At 41.3% G+C, this 19,457-nt stretch overlaps 1 protein-coding gene across 1 annotated transcript in view; it reads right to left on the reverse strand.

The window, feature by feature from the left end:
- Positions 1 to 12,520: 12,520 nt before the first annotated feature.
- Positions 12,521 to 19,457, reverse strand: part of LOC127454821 (MAM domain-containing glycosylphosphatidylinositol anchor protein 2-like) — a 205,662-nt gene continuing 198,725 nt past the window's right edge. Inside the window, exons 15-17 of the mRNA XM_051722271.1 lie at positions 18,024 to 18,154; positions 17,560 to 17,662; positions 12,521 to 14,782 (exon numbers count right to left, since the gene is read on the reverse strand). Coding sequence (XP_051578231.1) covers positions 14,694 to 14,782; positions 17,560 to 17,662; positions 18,024 to 18,154 — 323 coding nt within the window. The 3' untranslated portion in view covers positions 12,521 to 14,693. The remainder of the gene's footprint in view (positions 14,783 to 17,559; positions 17,663 to 18,023; positions 18,155 to 19,457) is intronic.

Raw genomic sequence — 19,457 nt, forward strand, 5'->3', positions numbered from 1 at the left:
GCCGAGTTTGCCACCGAATAGTGCTTAAAGAATTAAAGAGGCGTCCAGTGTTCACCAGTTGCGGGGAACTGTTGTGGACAAGATAGCGCACATTATCACCTTAAAAATGGGGAAAGGCACAATGCAAGCGATACACCTGACCGGCTGCCCGGTCTACCTGTTGTCACCCCGTTACATTCAGGTCGAAACCGGTCCTATGTGCAGGTTGCAGAACCTCGTAAAGGTATTGGGTGTAGCCCAACCTGCTGCTCTGCATATGTCTGCTAGAGAGGAGCCCCTCGCCATTACCCAGGAGGAAGCAAAACCTCTGTTGGAGTGTGCCCAGACTCCCAAAGGGCACGGCAGGCTTTGTGATTGGTAAGCCAGAGAAATGGCATCCACAATCCAATGGGGCAACCTTGTTGGAGACAGCTTTCCCCTTCTGCTGCCCTCCAAAGCAGACAAAGAGCTGTTCCGAGCATCTAAAGCTCTGCGTACGGTCCAGATAGACACGCAGGTCGTGAACTGGACACAGCAACGACAAGGCTGGGTCTTCCTCATCTGAAGGGAGTGCTTGCAGGTTCACCACCTGATCCCGGAAGGGAGTGGTGGGAACTTTGGGCATGTAACCGGGCCGGGGTCTCAGGATCATGTGAGAGTGTGCCGGCCCGGACTCCAGGCATTCGCTGGTGACAGAGAGCGCCTGCAGGTCCCCAACCCTCTTGATAGAAGTGAGCGCCACCAGGAGGGCCGTCATCAGCGACAAAGTGCTTGAGCTCGACCTGCTCCAGGGTCTCAAAGTGGGCTCTCTGTAAGGCAGGTAGGACCACAGAGAGATCCCAAGAGGGAACCAGGCATGGTCTAGGGGGATTCAATCTCCTCAAGCCTTTGAGGAACCTGTTGATCAGGTCGTGCTGCCGTGAGGGTCTCCCATCCAGTGTATCGTGATATGCTGCCATAGCAGCCACATACACCTCCAGGGTAGAGGGAGACAGCCATCTTTCCAGCCCCTCCTGAAGGACAACACAGACCGACTGCACATCTCTGTGGATCTTCCCCACGGGAAGAACACCAATTTGCAAAGAGACGCCACTTCAGATCATACAGCCGCCTCATGGAGGGGGCTCTGGCCTGAGTGATAGTGTGTACCATCGCTGGTGGAAGGCCTGCTATGTCCTCCGTGTCCCATCCAGGAGCCAGACGTGAAGATTCCAGAGGTCTGGCCGCGGGTGCCGGAGCATGCCCTGCCCCTGAGTGAGAAGGTCTTGCCTCAGGGGAATGCACCAGGGAGGGGCTACTGCCAGGAGCACCAGGTCTGAGAACCAAGTCCAGTACGGCACAACCATCAAGACTTGTTTCCCTTCCTCCCTGACTTTGCACAACATCTGTGCATTGAGACTCACTGGGGGAAACATGTACTTGCGCAGCCCCCGAGGCCAGCTGTGTGGAAAGGCATCCGTGCTGAGGGGAGCCTCGGACAGGGAGTACCAAAGGGGGCAGTGAGAGGACTATCAGGAGGCGAACAGGTCCACCTGCACCTCCCCGAATCTCTCCCAAATTAGCTGGGCTGCGTGGGGGTGGAGCCTCCATTCTCCGTGGAGTGTTACCTGCCGTGAAAGCGCATCCGCTGCATGGTTGAGGATGCCCGGGAGGTGAGTGGTTCGTAGAGACTTCAACATCTGCTGACTCCAAAGAAGGAGGCGGTGGGCAAGTTGTGACATGCGACATGAGTGTACACCACCCTGGCAGTTTATGTATGCCACAGTCACTGTGTTGTCCATCCAGACCAACACGTGCTTGCCCTGAATCAACGGCCAAAGCCTCCGCAGGGCCAGCGGTACTGCCAGCAACTCTTGGCAGTTGATGTGCCATTGCAGGGGGGGCCCTCTCCAGAGCCCCGATACTGCCAGCCTGAATTCGAGGCATCCATCGTGACCATGACGTGCCTCGAGACCTGCTCTAAGGGAACCTCTGCCCATAGAAATGTCAGATCTGACCAAGGGCTGAAAGTTTGGCGGCACCGTGGCGTGATAGTCACACGCTGGGTGCCGTGATGCCATGCCCACCTCGGGACTCGAGTCTGTAGCCAGTGCTGGAGCGGTCTCATATGCATCAACCCGAGGGGATGTACAACTGCCGAGGATGCCATATGCCCCAGGAGCCTCTGAAATTGTTTCACCGGGACCGCTACCTTCTGCCTGAAGGTTCTTAGGCAGGCCAGCACCGACTGTGCACGCTCGTTTGTAAGGCGTGCTATCATGGTGACCGAGTCCAACTCTATACCAAGAAAAGAGATGCTCTGCGCAGGGGAGAGCTTGCTCTTTGACCAGTTGACATGAAGCCCCAGTCAGTCGAGGTGCCGAAGCACAAGGTTCCTGTGCACACACAATAGATCTTGCGAGTTAGCTAGGATCAGCCATTCGTCAAGATAAATGAGGATGCGAATGCCCTTTTCCCTTAGCGGGGCCAGGGCCACCTCTGCGACTTTGGTAAAGACAGGAGACAGGGACAGACTGAAAGGGAGGACCTGGTACTGGTATACTTGTCCCTCGAAGGCAAACCGAAGAAAGGGTCTGAGTCGAGGAAGGATCGATACGTGAAAGTACGCATCCTTCACGTCGATGGCTACGAGCCAATCCCGATGTCGTACAGACATTAGGATGTGCTTCTGCATCAACATCTTGAACGGAAGCCTGTGTAAATCTCTGTTCAAGGCACGCAGATCCAGGATTGGGCGCAACCCCCCCTCTCTTGGGCACGATAAAATAAGGGCTGTAAAAGCGGACAGGTACGGGTTCTATCGCTCCCTTCGGCAGAAGGGTGGCGAACTCTGCCCGAAGGACCGAGGCATCCTCGCCTCGCACCACGGTGGAGAGGATGCCACTGAACCTGGGTGGTCGTCTGGTGAACTGGATCATGTAGCCAAGCCTGATCGTCCTGATGAGCCATCGCGACGGGCTGGAAAGCGCTAACCAGGCTTCCAGCCTCTAAGCTAACGGCAGCAAGGGGACGATAGGATTTATCACACCTGGGGTGGGTGGTTCACGGTGAGGCAGAGCAGACACCCCACGGGGAAGATTGTCCGGGGGAATGTGCTGCCCTGCGAGCCCGCAACGGTGGCCGGTGGCTGGGGCGGGTGAGCGGCCCCAAGAACCACCGTACTTACCTGTTTGCTGGCTTTCCTTCGATGGAAAACAAGGGATACTCGCGTCCCACTCGTTGACCGGAGAGACTTCCAGTGCCTGGCCATTGCGAGCATTGGAGAATGACCCAGAAAACTGCTCTTTTACTGACAAACTGGGTGCTGGGGCCCAGAAGGCACCTGGTGATGTTGTGAGGGTACTCACCTTGTGCTGGCCCAGGGGCGGGAGTGGAGCCTGTACGCTTAACTGGGTCAGGACAGTCAGAGTCAGCAACCTCATCCCTGGGTCACCTGTTCCAGGGCCACTTCGAAGCCTGTCCGGGGTTCCTAGTGGACAACTGACGGGCAGGTGCTTCCGCCTTCCTGCAGGAGGATCTTCTTCTCAGAGGCCAGCGCGCGGACTCCGATGGTGGGGGAGCCGGAGCCAACACCGCAGGAGGACAGCCTTGGCAAGAGGCAGACAGGGCGCGGGACTTCGGAGGCCAGTAGTTGCGCCATGGCAGGTTGTGTTTAATAGCCTCCTTCTGCTTCTTCACCATCGAGAACTGATGGGCAAAGTCCTCGACAGTGTCGCCAAAGAGCCCCCCTTGGGAGACGGGCACATCGAGAAAGTGGACCTTCTCAGCATCGCGCATCTCCGCAAGGTTGAGCCACAGATGTCGCTCTTGGACCACCAAAGTGGACATCGTCCGACCCAGGGCGTGCGCCATGACTTTCGTCGCTGGTAAAGCGAGGTTGGTCGCAGTGCGCAGTTCCTGCATGTCGGTTCCTGGGTCAGTTCTACCCTCGTGAAGATCTTTAAGCGCCTTGGCCTGGTGAAGCTGCAGAATGGCCATGGCGTGCAAGGTGGAGGCGGCCTGACCCGTGGCATTGTAAGCCTTCACCACTAACGATGAAGAAACCTTACACGCCTGGGAAGGGAGCCTTGGTCGTTTTCTCCAAGTGGCTGCACCCTACGAGCACAGGTGCACCACCACGGCATGCTCGACCTGGGGAAGCTCAACATATCCCTTGGCTGCTCTGCCGTCGAAGGTAGTTAAGGTGGACGAGCTTGCAAAGCGTGTACGGGTTGAGAAAGGCACCTTCCACAACTTCGCGAGCTCCTCGTGCACTTCCAGGAAGAAAGGCACAGGGGCCCAGAAACCAATCATCCAGCCGTGAACACTCAGGGCAGGGTGGAGGGTTCCACTCAAGCCCGATGTTCGCAGCCGCCCGGGCAAGCACGGCTGCCAACTCAGCATCCGCTTCGTCCTGAGCTCTACCACCCAAGAGTGGGAGCTCAGTAGACTCATCTGCTTCAGAAAGCAGGAGACCACCCTCTGATTCTGTGACTGATAACTCATCCTCGTCACGAGCCGCAAACGAGACATTAAATCCGCCCTGAGGCGGACCGCCTGCCTCGCTCGTGAACTCTACCGGGCAGAACAAGAGTGCAGGGGGATGGGAGGTCCGCGGGAACTGAGCCGGTGGAGAAGCTCCCATATCCACATCCAAATCGCCCACGGCGCTCGCAGACCCAGCCGCCTGAGTTTCAAATCAGGATGGACCGGGTTGGGAAGCAGTCGCGGTGACTCTCTGCTTCATGGAGAAGAAAGAGAGCCGCGACCGCAAAGTTCTCGTGGGCAAGTTCTCACAGTGAGAACATGACCCCTTCACAAAAGCTGCCTCGGCATGCTGGCGACCCAAGCACTCGAGACAGATTTCGTGACCAGCCAGTGGGGAGAGATAACAGCCACACCCAATAGCACAAAGGTGAAAGGACATCTTTAAAAATATGGCAGTCGTTTGTGTGAGCTCTTTTAGAAAAAATATACTCTTTTAAATATACTCTTTTTTTACACCTGTGGACTCAGCCGCCGAAGCGCCCAGGGGAAGCACAACACTCGACCGTGCGAGGGTGACCGCTGATATGTGCCGTAAAATCCAGCAGCGATAGCAAGGTGATGGGACGAACACCCACATGCGCTCGGCTCCGAAGAACAAGTCTGAATGAGTGGTGCACACCATCTACCGCTGGGGCGGAGAGTGGCATGCAAATTCCACTCGCCAATTTTCATTGGCCTTTTCTGAATAAAGCAAAGGTGATTGGGGCTCTCAAGAATGAACCCCTAGTGTCACTAGATCGACACAACGTCGAGTGAGTGACAGACAGGGAACAATGGGTTTCCATGGGTTTCCCTGGCGATCATAAAAAGAGTAGTCCCTCAGCAAATGGCCAGTCGTGTGATGAGTTAGTCTGGGGGTTTATCTGATTAACAACAAAGACAGATAAGCTTCACTGTGCCTTTCCCAAGATTCCCCACTGTTTTCACGGCAGTTAAGATTTGCCAGATGTACGACACCCAGACTTGCTGGCGCCAGTCCGAATCTCTTTATAGCTCAGGAGAAAATCAGTGTAGATTCTGTATTCAAATCATTCTGTGTAGAATTGTTGAATTTCTCATAGTTATCTTCTGCATCATTGTCCTACATCTTTTTGTCAAATTTTTAAAGATGTTTTTTGCTTCAAAACTAAATTTGTAATGGCATGATTCATCTCAGAGCTGGTTGGTTTGGTTCATGATTATGAAATCCCTATGGAAAAAAAATGAATGGGAAAAATACTTCCAGAACCAAGTAGGCTGAAAAAGTGCACTGTTTGAGTGCACTCCATTACAAAAAATAATGCTTGTTTCCAAACAGGTTTTCCAAACCATTCCACAAAAAGGTAGTCCTGAACCAAACTCACGCCATTGGTGGAGCCCGAGGTTAACGGACCGCTCAAACAAACAGTGCAATGTTTTGAAAGCGCCACAGAGTCACAATATTCACACTTTTTAGGTAGTCAACCTATGAATTGCTTAACCCTCATGTATGTTCGGGTAATTTTTGACCCACTAACAACTTAAGTTTGACTCACAAACGAACAGTGCACAAGGGTTAATCCAGCAGCATAACTTGGATCTTACAGGCCCCAGTGCAAAGAACCTGTCGGGCCCACTCCATGGGGAGCCTGTGTCATTTATCGTCACCTGTCAGGCCCGCAGTGCAGCTGCCCACCCTGCCCTCCCTGTAATTATGCCCCTGGATTAATCATAGTCTCTGCACATTTAACTGGGATAAGAGAATGTATTTGAACATTGGAAAATGACACACCTTTAAAACGAAACTAAAACTCATTCTAATTCTACATGAATCTGACACTTCTGCGATCCAAAGTGCCCAACTGTCTGTAAAGTTGTTTATTTTCCAAGTATAAAAAGTGTATAAAGGAATCAAATATTGCTTGTAAGATTATTTAAAGAATCAACAGGGAAATGGCATTTGAACATTGTATGTGTTCTATCAAACTCTTCATAAAGTGTTTGTTTGATTCGCTTCCATGTCGCTTGCGCTTAGGCAACATGACATGTTGTGTTGGAGAAGACCTAGCTTGCAAAGTGTGAGATAACCCACAAGAGTGTGTAACAAAGGCAGAGGCACAGGTTTGTTCTCGGTCTGTGAAGAAGACGTTAGCCTGTTGAAGTTTAAAGCAGAGACTTCACAGTGAAATCTCTGGTGGATGGAATCTAGGGCCCTAAAGTGTTTCAGACTTCAGTGAGCGCACACATCACAGGATTTAAGTCTAATTGAACCACAGAATCTATGAGGCACAGAGGGTGAAATCTTTTCCTGTATTATATAATAAAATCTTCAATTTTTGATTAGGGAGCTGTCAAAACTAAGCTTTGTACTTCCGAGGAGCTAAGGCAAGAGTGAAACAGCTATTTTATTATTATTTTTATTTGGTTTACTCATTTAATGCATAAAATCCATAGTAAAGGTGGCCTGTGAATGTAAGTAATGGTACATATCACAGTCTGATTATAAACGGAAAAGTAATTAAAGGATTAGTTGACAAAATGACAATTCTGACATCATTTATTTACCCTCGTGTTGTTCCAAACCCATACGGCTTTCTTTCTTCTGTGGAACACAATAAGACTTATATTTTTAATTTGACATTTATTCATTTAACGGATGCTTTTATCCAAAGCGACTTACAAAATGTGGTAGGATACAACATAAGAAATTCATCTTAAGAGCCAGTAAGAGTTCATGAAAAATTTGTGTCTTTAGCTGTTTTTTGAAGACAGATATGGAGTTTGCTTCATGGATAGTGTTGGGAAGGTCGTTCCACCATCAAGGTACAGTGAAGCCGAAAGTCCGGGAAAGTGATTTGTTGCCTCTGTGTGTTGGTACCACATGGCGCCACTCATTTGCAGATCGCAGCCTTCTGGTCAGAAAATAGCTCTGCAGGAATGATTTTAGGCTGGCGTAGACCCAGTGACTGTTCTGTATGCCAGCATCAGAGCCTTGAACTTGATATGTGCTGCAACTGGCAGCCAGTGTAGAGAGACAAGGAGGGGTGTAACGTGCTCTCTTGGGTTCGTTGAAGACCAGCTTTGCTACTGCATACTGGATCATTTGCTGAGGCTTGATTGTGCATGCTGGAAGGCCGGCTTAAAGAGCATTACAGTAGTCCAATCTATATATGTCAAGAGACTATACAAGAAATTGTGTAGCATGTTAAGAGAGGAAGGGTCTTCCCAATATTGTAGAGTGCAAATCAACATGATCTGGCTGTTTTTGAGATGTGGTCGGTGAAGTTGAGCTGGTCGTCGATGGTTACCCCCAAGTTTCTGACCGATGATGTTATTGTAGATGAACCCAACTGAATGGCTGCCAGACAAGCCGAGATCCGAGCAGTCACCATGGGGTCATCAGGCTGGAAAAACAAGTAGAGCTGCATGCCATCGGCGTAGCAGTGGTAAGAGAACACTTCTGTGTATATAGAGAAGAGGAGTGGGCCGAGTACTGAGCCCTGAGGTACCCCAATAAATAGCTGATGTGACTTGGTGATGTGACTTATATTGCATCTTTTTTCCATACAATGAAAGTAAATGGTGAACAGTCTTGGGTGTAATCTGATTACAAAGAAACTAGTTACAGCGATCCAATTATTTTTTAGTCAAAAGTATTGCAACGCATTACATATCAAATTCTTGTAAACAGATTAGTTACTACCTTTAATTACTTTGAAGTACATTATTTGGATTACATATATTTCTAAAATAATAGAAATATAATGTGAATATTTTGAGAAATATATGGAGCCCCCAAACAAGTCTTTGTATGGGAGAAATGAGAGAATGACTTGCTTGCAACTATGATCAAGGAAATTATTTAAAATTCATTGAGCAGAAAAACAAAAATGTTTCTGTGAAGAACAAAACTTAAAATTTAATTATTTATGTGATAAATGTAAAGTAAAGTATTTATGTAAAGTAATCTGATTAAAGTTTAGAGAATTCATAATAATTTATAGTTGATTACTTACTTTGAGTAACTTTATACTGAGGCTGTCATTCTTCCACAGAAGAAAGTCATACGGGTTTGGAACAACATGAAGGTGTGTATATGATGACAAAATTGTCATATTTACGCATACTATCCCTTTAAAAATTAATTGACAGATACATGAACTGATCTCTGCTGTAAACAACACCAATTTCCAAGAAATGGAAATGTTTTGGTAAATGCATCAAGGGCAAGCTGTATATTCCTGAAGTACTATTGTGAATCCAATATTTTCAGCCTTCTCAGGATATTGTCTAAAATGTGTCCAGCTCTTCTCAATAATCCGCTCAAAGAATATGCTTTTCCATCGGTTTGCATCACTGGTCTGGCAATGCATTTTCATTTGTATGTTAAGTTAATATTTTCACATGAGAGAATGTGGGGCAAGAGGAGAGATTGATAGAGATGGAAATGTACAGCAGGCATGGAAACAGATGTGTGCTTGCTTTAGTTGGAGCATTTTGCACCGTGAAATAATGGATTATGTGAAAACAATATTTTACCCACACAGGCACACACACACAAATCATACCCTTCAAAACACCCAGACCACCCCAAAATACAAATATAATTTACATTTGATGTATGATAGCTATTAACTTCTACCTCATAAAATAATTTTAATGAGATAAATACAGAATGGTGTCCAACCTATTTAGCTATAATCTCATTTCACTTGACAGTACTGGAAGGCAGATGAGAAAGTTGCCTTTAGCTTTTTACATTATGATATGTGTTTTCTCTTTGGCTTGTCAGTGGTGACAAATGTGCCTGCTTGCAGGGACTTTCAGACCATAAATTACAGATAATAATATAGGTACTTACAAAACAACTTAATGGAGGGTCTTTAACTATCCCTAACTTCAGAAGCTAGAGGGCATTATGTGCAAAATTCCTCCACGCTTGATAGAGTTTTTTAATTTTTAAATGTTTATAAAAGTTTGCAAAATCTTCACAAATTCAAATATTTGACATTTTAATGGCCATGATAAACTGCTAAAATGCATTTAAGGAATGGAACTGATACATTTCTGTCAAGATCAGTAAAGAAGCTTGTTATTCAACCAAAGAGCTTGCATTCCAATAAGACCAAATGTAATTTTAACATTCTTATGTTCTCAAGTTAGTGTGTTTTGCATAAGCAGGCTAAAGATCAAATGAGGCCCAAAAATCTGTAATCTATTTTTGATGAGACTATGAAACTACCAGCTACCCTGTGGTGAGACCCCTAGAACTACAAAAGAAGAAGGGTCTTTGTAAGGATTAGTGGCAGTCTATCTCCAACTTCATATATAGCAAGCATTTTTGGGGCTTAAACTGTGTGTTGAAGCCTGAGGCTCCATTACACATGGATGTGTTTTATAATAATTAATAAGGCATATGTTCTAATAAATGACAGTTAGTGAAACTGTAACTGCACGCTCAAATAACCAAAGCTATGCTTTTGCTCAATGTCTAATTTTACCTCTATGTTTTACCTTGAGCTGCCTCAAACTCTAGAGTGATTGCAGATTGCTGCCATCAACCTATAATTAATCTGACTGATGGCAATGTGAGTATATGCCAAAAGGGAAAGTACACATTTTAAGTATGATCTGTTTGTTACCCTAAAATCAATACTGTACACTGAAATACAAAAGTGATGTGGCCTGTTGGGTTGTGCACGTGCTCTGATACATTGCACAGTGGTTCTTGTGCAGCAATGCAAGTTCAAATCTGGCTTGAGTTATGAGATCCCATCTCTTCTCCCTATATTTTTTTTCTTGTCTCCCTTCCACTGTCCTTACAATAAAAAGTGGCACATGTCCAAAAATAAATAAGCTATTTAAAAAAATACTTTAGTGATGTAGCCGAGTTAAGTGATTAAATGGTGCCTCTTGATCTAATTTCTGGTCTGATTACTCGTCATTGGGCCTAAATTAAAGGAACCATTTTGGCTATATTGGCAAAATATTTAGTGCATTGAGAGCATTATACTGTAACTGTTGATCTCTTGGGATAGTCTCTAGAGCAGGGCTCAGCAACCTATGGCACACGTGTCAGCATGTCGGGTTCCACTTCTGTCAGCCAAGAACAGAATGAATCTCGATGAATCTCGATTTTTGCTGAGGTACGTAGGCCCACTGCAGCATCAGCTTTCTGTTCATGGCTGACAGAAGTGGAACCCACTGTGGTCTTCTGCTGTTGTAGCCCATGTGAACATTATCTGAAGGTCCTGACCCATATCTGCATGATTATATGAATTACATTACACTGCTGCCGCACGATTTGCTGATTAGATAATCGCATGAATAAGTAGGTGTACAGGTGTATCTAATAAAGTGGTCGGTGAGTTTATCTAAAGCATTGTCTATGAATTTGAAGAGTCTTGTGAGTTTCCAACCACTCCCTACAAGGCTTAGGGTAAAAACAAGTGGTCAGAATGTAATTACCTACAGTAACTTGTCACCTTTGCTTTGTCTGTATCAGTCACACAGTCAAATTACACAAAATGAGTCATTAGTAAAGTTGTGATTGAGTGCACATGAAAGCACAAAACAACTTAGCTGTGCAGCATCTGCCTTCTCACGCATGATGTGCATACTTTAAGATGCAACAAGAGCATGGCACATGTACAGATAAAAACTGTTCCACCAAAAATGATAGTAATTACATCCACTATAACTAAGATTTAGAATTCCAGCTGTTGATTGAGTGGTCAGTGCTGCTGGGCCTCTTGGCATGTAAAATATCACTGCGTGAGTTTAACACCATTGTTTAAAATATATTTTGATACGTAGATATATGCTATGAAAATCTGGGGTTAGTTCAACCAAAAATTTTAATTCTCTCATTTACTTACCCTCATGCCGTCCCAGATGTGTATGACTTTTGTTCTTCTGCAGAACACAAACGAAGATTTTTAGAAGAATATCTCAGCTCTGTAGGTCCATACAATGTGAATGGTGATCAGGTTTTTTATACTCCAAAAAAATAAAAAAAATAAAGACAGCATAAATATTATCCATATGACTCCAGTTGTTTAATCAATGTCTTTTGAAGAGATCCAGTTGGTTTTGGGTGAGAAAAGACCAACATATAACTACTTTTTCACAGTACATCTTGACAGCAGTCTCCATGGCAATCATGATTTCAAGCTCAATTACGCTTCCTATAGCGCCATCTAGTGTTCTGCGCATGAGTCAAGCACTAGGAAGTGTTATCGAGCTTGAAATCATGATTGTGCCTAAAGACTGCAATGACAACATGTACTGTGAAAAAGGAGTTATATTTTGGTCTATTCTCACCCAAAACCATCATGATCGCTTCAGAAGACATTGATTGAACCACTGGAGTCTGATGGATTATGTTTATATTGACTTTTTGGAGCTTTAAAGGCCTGATCACCATTCACTTGCATTGTATGGACCTACAGAGCTGAGATATTCTTTTAAAAATCTTAGTTTGTGTTCAGCAGAAGAAAGAAAGTCATACACACCTGGCATGAGGGTGAGTAAATGATGAGAGAATTTAAATTTTTGGGTGAACCCTTTAAATTGAGAGAGACTGTGATCTGATTAGCTGAAAAAATATGAGGTTTTAACACTTGAACTGTTGCTAAGGCTTGAACATAGACCATTTTGGGAAATTGGATATTATAACTGTTGTAAATCTTGCACTATTTTGGCTCCTTGATTGTTGTCTGGCCTTCCGGACACCAAATTATTCTGTTTGAGAAGCGTTTCCTTGAATTAATTAATTGTCATAGAGAAAAATCTGTGTATATGGACTGATAATTTTGCTATTTTTCTTGGCTTCTTAATAATTGTTTTTTTAGCTGTACATTTTTTCAAGACTTGTCAAAAAAAATAAAAATAATAATAATGATATATTTATATATAACAGAATCACAACTGACTACAAATATTGAAAAAGGCAAAGGTCAAAGGTCACACATTACCATGAAAGCCTTTTATTGAACCGAAATGTAAAAGATCTTTTTTTTTTTTTTTTTTTTTTTTTATGTAAAGAATTTCTCAGTAGTTTATTCCTGTTGATTGTGACTTTAATAAAATTGAAACAAAAACAACTTATTGTATGTCGAAAGTATTGTGGTTTTGAATTTTGATATTAATATTTCACTTTGTGCTTTTTTGTCTGAATATTCATAATTGTGAAGTTCTCATAGACCTCCCTAATATGTGTATTTGCATATAATCTCATGGATTTGACATTATTTTATAATTTCATTCTAAAGGTTCAAATTATGCCATAATGTTATAATGCAAAGGGATTTTAGAAATTAATAAATGTTTAAGACAGAAAAAACAAAAAACAAAATTTGGGGAAAGTAATTCTTCCTCAGAAATGAACATTATGCATGATAAAAGTGATTTTACATTACATTTCCAAAGACCAGCTGGTTAAGGTAACGGATAGTCTTAGGTAGTTCAGAGTTCGTAAGAGTTTGTGTAAAAGCAGTTCATTAGAGTAATAAAATATCATTTGTACAAATCCAAGCGGATGGATCCAGATCTTCAAGGCTGATCATCTTGTATCCCCTTTAAAATCCACCCTCTCGTACGTCTCAGTCCTTGAGTCCTCAGGATGTCAGATTATTTTTATTTTTTTTAGCGGCACAGTAGTCTCATCAAATTGAAGGAGGATTTCATTGTGATCCTCCCGGCTGTTTTTCACCAAGTGATAATCGCTCCCAGATGTCCTACTGATGAATCAATGGTCCTTTTTAGGCCAGTTCTACCATCATTGTTTCCCTCTCTTTATATCAGTCTGATGTGGAGCAGGTGGGATGTGTGCTTGAAAGAGCTGGCTGCCAAAATAATAACTGATTAACTTTCAACAGTATGTGGAACTCAAGACATCAGTGATGGAACATTTAGTGGTTACATGGTGCTGCAGTCACCCATCTCTAGTACTTGGGTCTCTGATTTTTACCTTTCATCTCACCTATAAACAGTGTCAAAAGAAAATGCTATAGATGCCAGCACTATTAGTTAGAACAGAATGATTTTACAGTAGGTTCTGAAGGCACTTGATTTCATTACAGACAGCAACTCCGTGTTCCATATTGAACAGGGTCCGAAGGTGACCAGACTTGTGAGAGGACAGCTATCTTTACGCACCTAAAGAAAACAACTGCGAGCATACCGGCATAATCTTAAGCAGACAGTTTGGAATTCAGTGGACCATTTTCTTGTTCCTATATACTACTGTTTATCTGAGCGACGCTGAAATGAAAGGGCAATTCAATGATTTTCAGTGAGAGAGAAAGAGAGAGAGAGAGAGAGAGAGAGAGAGAGAGAGAAAGATGTTCATCATGTCAATTACATTATGATAAATAGCAGTTTGGTAACATATCTAATAAAACAATAAAAATAGTGGATAAATCAGGTGAAATTGATAATGTCCTGTATGGGTTTATCAGGACTTGTTGAAGTTTTTCTAACAACTTTATCTGTGAAAACACAAAGGATACGTACATACGCACCATCTGCAAACAAACTTTAGATCAAGACCACACCCCCACACAACTTTTAAAACAAAATACATATTTGTGGAGCCCTGATCTTCACATCAAATTAATAACATCAGAGTACAGGGAGCTACAAAAGCATCACTGTATCTGACATACTTATATTTTCAGACATACACCTAGAGTGTAAGTTAACGAAAAAAAAAGAAAAAAAAAAGAAAAAGAAAAGAATTTTTGTTCCATTCGCTGGTACTGTACTTGTTTCTCCTTGGAAGTTTCCTGTTTTACCAGCCCAACGTGGTTCAGTATGTATTGTGGTAAAATGAGGTCTTTGATGACAGTAGCAGACATTTAACAAAGCAAAAAACATGTAGTGATGGAAATACATGTTATGTCTTTGTGCTTTGAAAGATTCCCCTATTAAGTATCTGAAGCCTTACTGTGATAAGAATCCAGTTACACCTGTTTTTTTCTTTATAACACTGACAACTGTAATGGGATTTTCCTCCAGATCTTGAGTGGACTCCAGTGTAATACTGATGTCAATGTGTTAGTGAGGAACAGATTTCCTCCCTGGCTTCCTCTTCATTCACACTGATCTAAAACCTACGTTCCTTTTGTGTAGACAGGATGAATCTTTGGTTGTTGTGTTCAGGCAGTCCGAGTCAGCCAAAATCTCTATGAATGCCAAAAGCTGAGTTTCACCTCCATATGATGCGGTCACCTTCGGAGGCCAAGCAAGACCAAAAGTAGAGTGAGACAAAGCTGCCATATATGCACTGCAGTGGGAGTGGCCAGGGATCTTATATCTATGTAAAAAAAGACAAAATACAACTAATGTTAAGTAAAATAATCATTTAAAAAACAATTAAAGTATTAAAAATCTCTATATCTTATCAACAATCACTGACAAATAAGGATGTCTGTGGTGATAAAAATAATAAATCCTGTAAAAATCTCATTTAACCTTGTGTGACCTTGCGTACACTTGCGTGGACGTTGTATTTTGACTTCGCTATACGCAATGCATAATTTCATTTATTTAAAATGACTGATCTCAGTTCAGAAGACTCTGTGCTGTCAGTAAAGGGTTAACTTTCAGCAGATGGAGTCATGTGACAAAACAACATGGAGCCAGTCTCAGCTAAGTTTGTCTTTGGGAGAAACGGCAACATATGGTAAGAAACCTAATTAAGTTTTTACATTGAAACCTGTTTGAGTCAAAAGATTAGAGACTCTAGTTTCATCTGATATGTCATTTTTTAAATTTTAGCGATTTATTGCGAAACACCACGCTGCTAAACACAATGTACACTAATGTGTACAACAGCACAAGGTTTTCATTAGAAATCCTATATTTACTGTGCATTTTCACACTGAGAATTTTTTTTGCTTTCAGAGGCTTTATACGAGTTAGAGTTAGGATGAAAATACGGTGTATTTTGAACTGTTCTGAGACCAGTGCAGACAGACAGCACACTGGAAGTTCAGTCATTCACTAAATAGGGAGCAATGGAGCATCCTATAGCTTTCCTATGTAGCCAAGTGCATTCAATCCAAACTTCCTATCAAAAGTTCAGTTTTAGGCTACAGATGATGTTTAGTCCACTCAACATGGTTGTCAGATATGGGACAATGGTAATCAGTATTTAGATTCAGAATTTATGATGTATAATTTTATTTTAACATTGTTGGCAGTGATTGGACAATGCTGGCCATTTCTTGTATCAGAATTATTTATGCTCATTTTTGATTGGAAAATGCTTCAGCACTGACTATCACTTGTTTTCTTTGACAGTGCAAAGAGAGAACATTGAGATTGTGTTGCCAGAGTAGAAAAAAAAAAACATTGTACCATAAAAGTCAAATCAAGTCAAATAATTTGTATTTGTATAGTTTTTTATATGTGCTTTTTTTTCCAAAACACACTGTTCAAAAGCAGCTTTACAGAAAATCAGCTGTGTTGTTTGTAACATCTCAAAAACATGAATAACCAACATTTCTCGAAACATAACAAATAATTTGATAAAAAAATAAAATGTGACTTTCTATAGCTTGGTATTATTTACAATTTCACAACTTAGTCTTGCTGTCCACATATGTGGACATACATTTTTAGGAAAACGATTTGCTCTATTTTTGTTGCATGTTTTTAGGGATGTGCGGGACTAGTCGACTGAAAGGTTCTGATGCTGCTAGTCGACACTGGAATTTCTAGTCGGTCAATATTATTCCCCATTAAACTTTTCAGCATTTTTACACATTTACTTTTGGATTTATATTATTACAAAGGCTTTGCTTAAATTACTGTCATGTTACATATTTTAAATATAATTAATAATATAAATATTATTATAAAAGAGGATATCTGGAGCAGTAAATTTTCGTTTAAACGTCAGTAAAATTAGTTGTTTCGCACATCCCTAATGTTTATTAGGTGCTACCAGTAAAAATAAAAAAGGGAAATGGAAAATGCACACAGCAGTCTTGCTCAGGTCTCAGGAGGTTAAAACACGTCACTGAACTGTTAACAGAACTGTAATATTTGTGTCCATGGTGGTTTCATAAACTTTGGATAAACTTTAATAGCAATTTCTACAAAAAGTAAATAAATTAAGTAAATGACTTAAAATTGTCAAGTAGTGTAAAAGGTATCTAAATACTTTCTTTTTTTTACATGTATTATGAATTTTTGTATTACAAATATTGAGAAGTTTTATTAAGGCTACTCCATTTGACCAAGCAAAATGTGACTTTTTATAAAAATGTCAAAATACTTTCATGTTTGGAATGGCATTTGGTGGACAGAAGTTTTTTAAATATTAAAAATATTTAAAACAAAATTGTGTCAATGCTTATAAAAAAATAATAATAATAATTTAAAAAAATGATCCCAAACCACTTATGCCAACATTTTTTAAATTTTATTTTTCAAGAATTTCAGCTTTTAATTAGACTTTTTTTTTTTTTTTCTCCAGATGGTTACACCACCACCCCAGAAAAAAAAAAAAAAATATCAAAATGACTGAAATTTAAAATATGTTTATCATAGTAGTGGTGTATTCAAGGAAATTGATATGTGCAAATTAGATTTTGAATGTATATTTGAAGAACTTAATAAGATATGAAAAAAAACAAAAACAAATGTGTGTCAAGTCATTGACCCAAATAATATTGAGAGCGTAATGAGTGTTGTGTATGGTTTCTCTATAATATACCTGGCTTTTTGCAATGTGTTATGTTGTAAAACAAAAGACAGATAATAATACAGTTATTCCAATAACTTTAAATGCTTAATGAAAATAGTCATGCAAAAAAATAATTAAAGAAACCCTGCAAGCTGGTAAATTGTCTTGCTATGGACAAGACTACTACAAACATAGATAATACAACCAAATTTGTTCCAATTAATCAGGTAATTAGCACAAGTTAAATTGAGAATTGTTTCCATAAATTGTAATTTATTAATTTAATCCATTTTAATTTTGAGATAATAACATGACATTATTAACAATTAGGCTTATTGTTTTTGGAGGCAATTTAAAAAAAAATGAACAAAACACTTGTAAATGTCCTATATACTTACTACTACTGGGTGGTGGGTCTCGACACTCTCCTTCCTCTATGGTGACATCATCTATGGCAATATCCCCTTCAATACCAGCACCCCGTATACCCTCCAAAACAATCTATATACATGGGCAGGAAACAAAACCAATTATATACCAATATATATGTATAGCATGAAAAGTATATCTTTAGTTTTACACAAAAATCCATAAAGTTTATACTGGCTAACAAAAGTATGGGAAGAGAAAAGCTTGGCAGGTTCTATGGGGTATATCATCTTTATTGATTTTCCTCAAAAGGTAAAAAAGTTTATGATAGTAAGAAAGTTATAAATCCTCATTGAACTGGCAAAAAAGAAAAAAAGAAAACCACTGAATCTGGTAAAAGCTAGGGTGATGAAATGAGCTTCAATTTTCAATGTTTTTCCTCAAGAAGAGAGAAATTCAATGGCTGAAGAAATCTGGGTAGGCTTTCTCTCACCTGGAAAGAGGACGTGGGATGGATGTTAACTCTGGCTTGCCTCCAGCGGTCTCCTTGGTTCCCACTCAAGGTCCACACAGAAGCATCCTGACCTGTCTGGCTCTTCTGCCTCAAATATAAGTTTAATGTTCCTAAAAAAAAAAGGCACACAAACTCTGTGTCAACTCAAAGTGTTAGATGCAATATGGCCAGTTAACTGCATAACGTCTAAATCCTTTCAGCCTTTTCTCTGTGTTACATAGCAACTGTTCAGCAACCTTGAAAACACTTTAGCTCAACTCCGTCCAGAAGAACTATAGAAAAAAGAAACCATAAATTGTTAAGAACACAATCACTACACTTGTTATACATATACAGTACTGTATATACTGTAATGTTACATTCTAATTTAAGTTGATGAAAGGAGAACTAGGGAGGAAATATGTATTACTCTCTCAGTTGTCTGGGATTCAGCCAAATGCTCTGTTTCATTTCCTTGCAAATGAGGAGTGAGACCTCTGTTCCAAAACCTAGTGAGCTGCCTCACTGTATACTGCCTAAATAGGCAGCATCCTAACTGAAACAGAACCTCACAAAATTGATAACAAACTTGACTGAAATCAGGTCTCTTTGACTATATGTTTGAAAACTGCAGTAGCTACAAAATCACAACTAGTATTTAATCATTTTAAAGCTGATGTGTGTATTTTCTTTGATGTTCAAATTCTTTTTAATTTCCTAGCTTCACCCAAAATTTAAAAAATTTCATAATTTATTCACCCTCATGTAATTTCAAACTTATTTCTATGCAGAAAACAAAAGGGAAAGTTTTAATGAATATTCCGTTCTGTATTTACAATACAATGGGTCTCTTTAAACTTGAAAAAGTACCAAAAAGTATCCTGCATCATATTTCAAGTCTTCTGAAAACATACAATTTTTCAGTGAAAATCTTGACATTCGATGCACGTTCATGAGTGCATGTGATAAGCTTGTTCATGTAGGCACGCATTTTTACGTGAGAACTTTTTTTTCCAGCATTTTTAGTGCTAAGAAAGAAAGTCATATAGGTTTGGAATGACATAAGGGTGAGTAAATTATGACAGAATTTTCATTTTTTGGTGAACTTTCCCTTTAATATGCAGAGTCAAGTATTAGCAAGCCATTTGTAAGTTGATTTTATCTAAAAGTGTAACATAGTGGCTTTGTAGCACTACTAAAACATTCCTCTGTTTGTTTAAGTGTAAATTACATACAGAAAACGTCCTGGTTACTTGTGTAACCTCCATTCCCTGATGGAGGGAACGATATGTAGTGACGCTAGGGGTCACTCTTGGGAGCCCGAAACAATCTCTGGTCTTTGAAAAAAGGCCAATGAAAATTGGTGAGTGGTATTTGCATACCACTCCCCCGAACATACGGGTATAAAAGGAGCTGGTATGCAACCACTCATTC

Source organism: Myxocyprinus asiaticus, chromosome 17 (assembly GCF_019703515.2).
Source record: "Myxocyprinus asiaticus isolate MX2 ecotype Aquarium Trade chromosome 17, UBuf_Myxa_2, whole genome shotgun sequence".
Classification (NCBI taxonomy): domain Eukaryota; kingdom Metazoa; phylum Chordata; class Actinopteri; order Cypriniformes; family Catostomidae; genus Myxocyprinus; species Myxocyprinus asiaticus.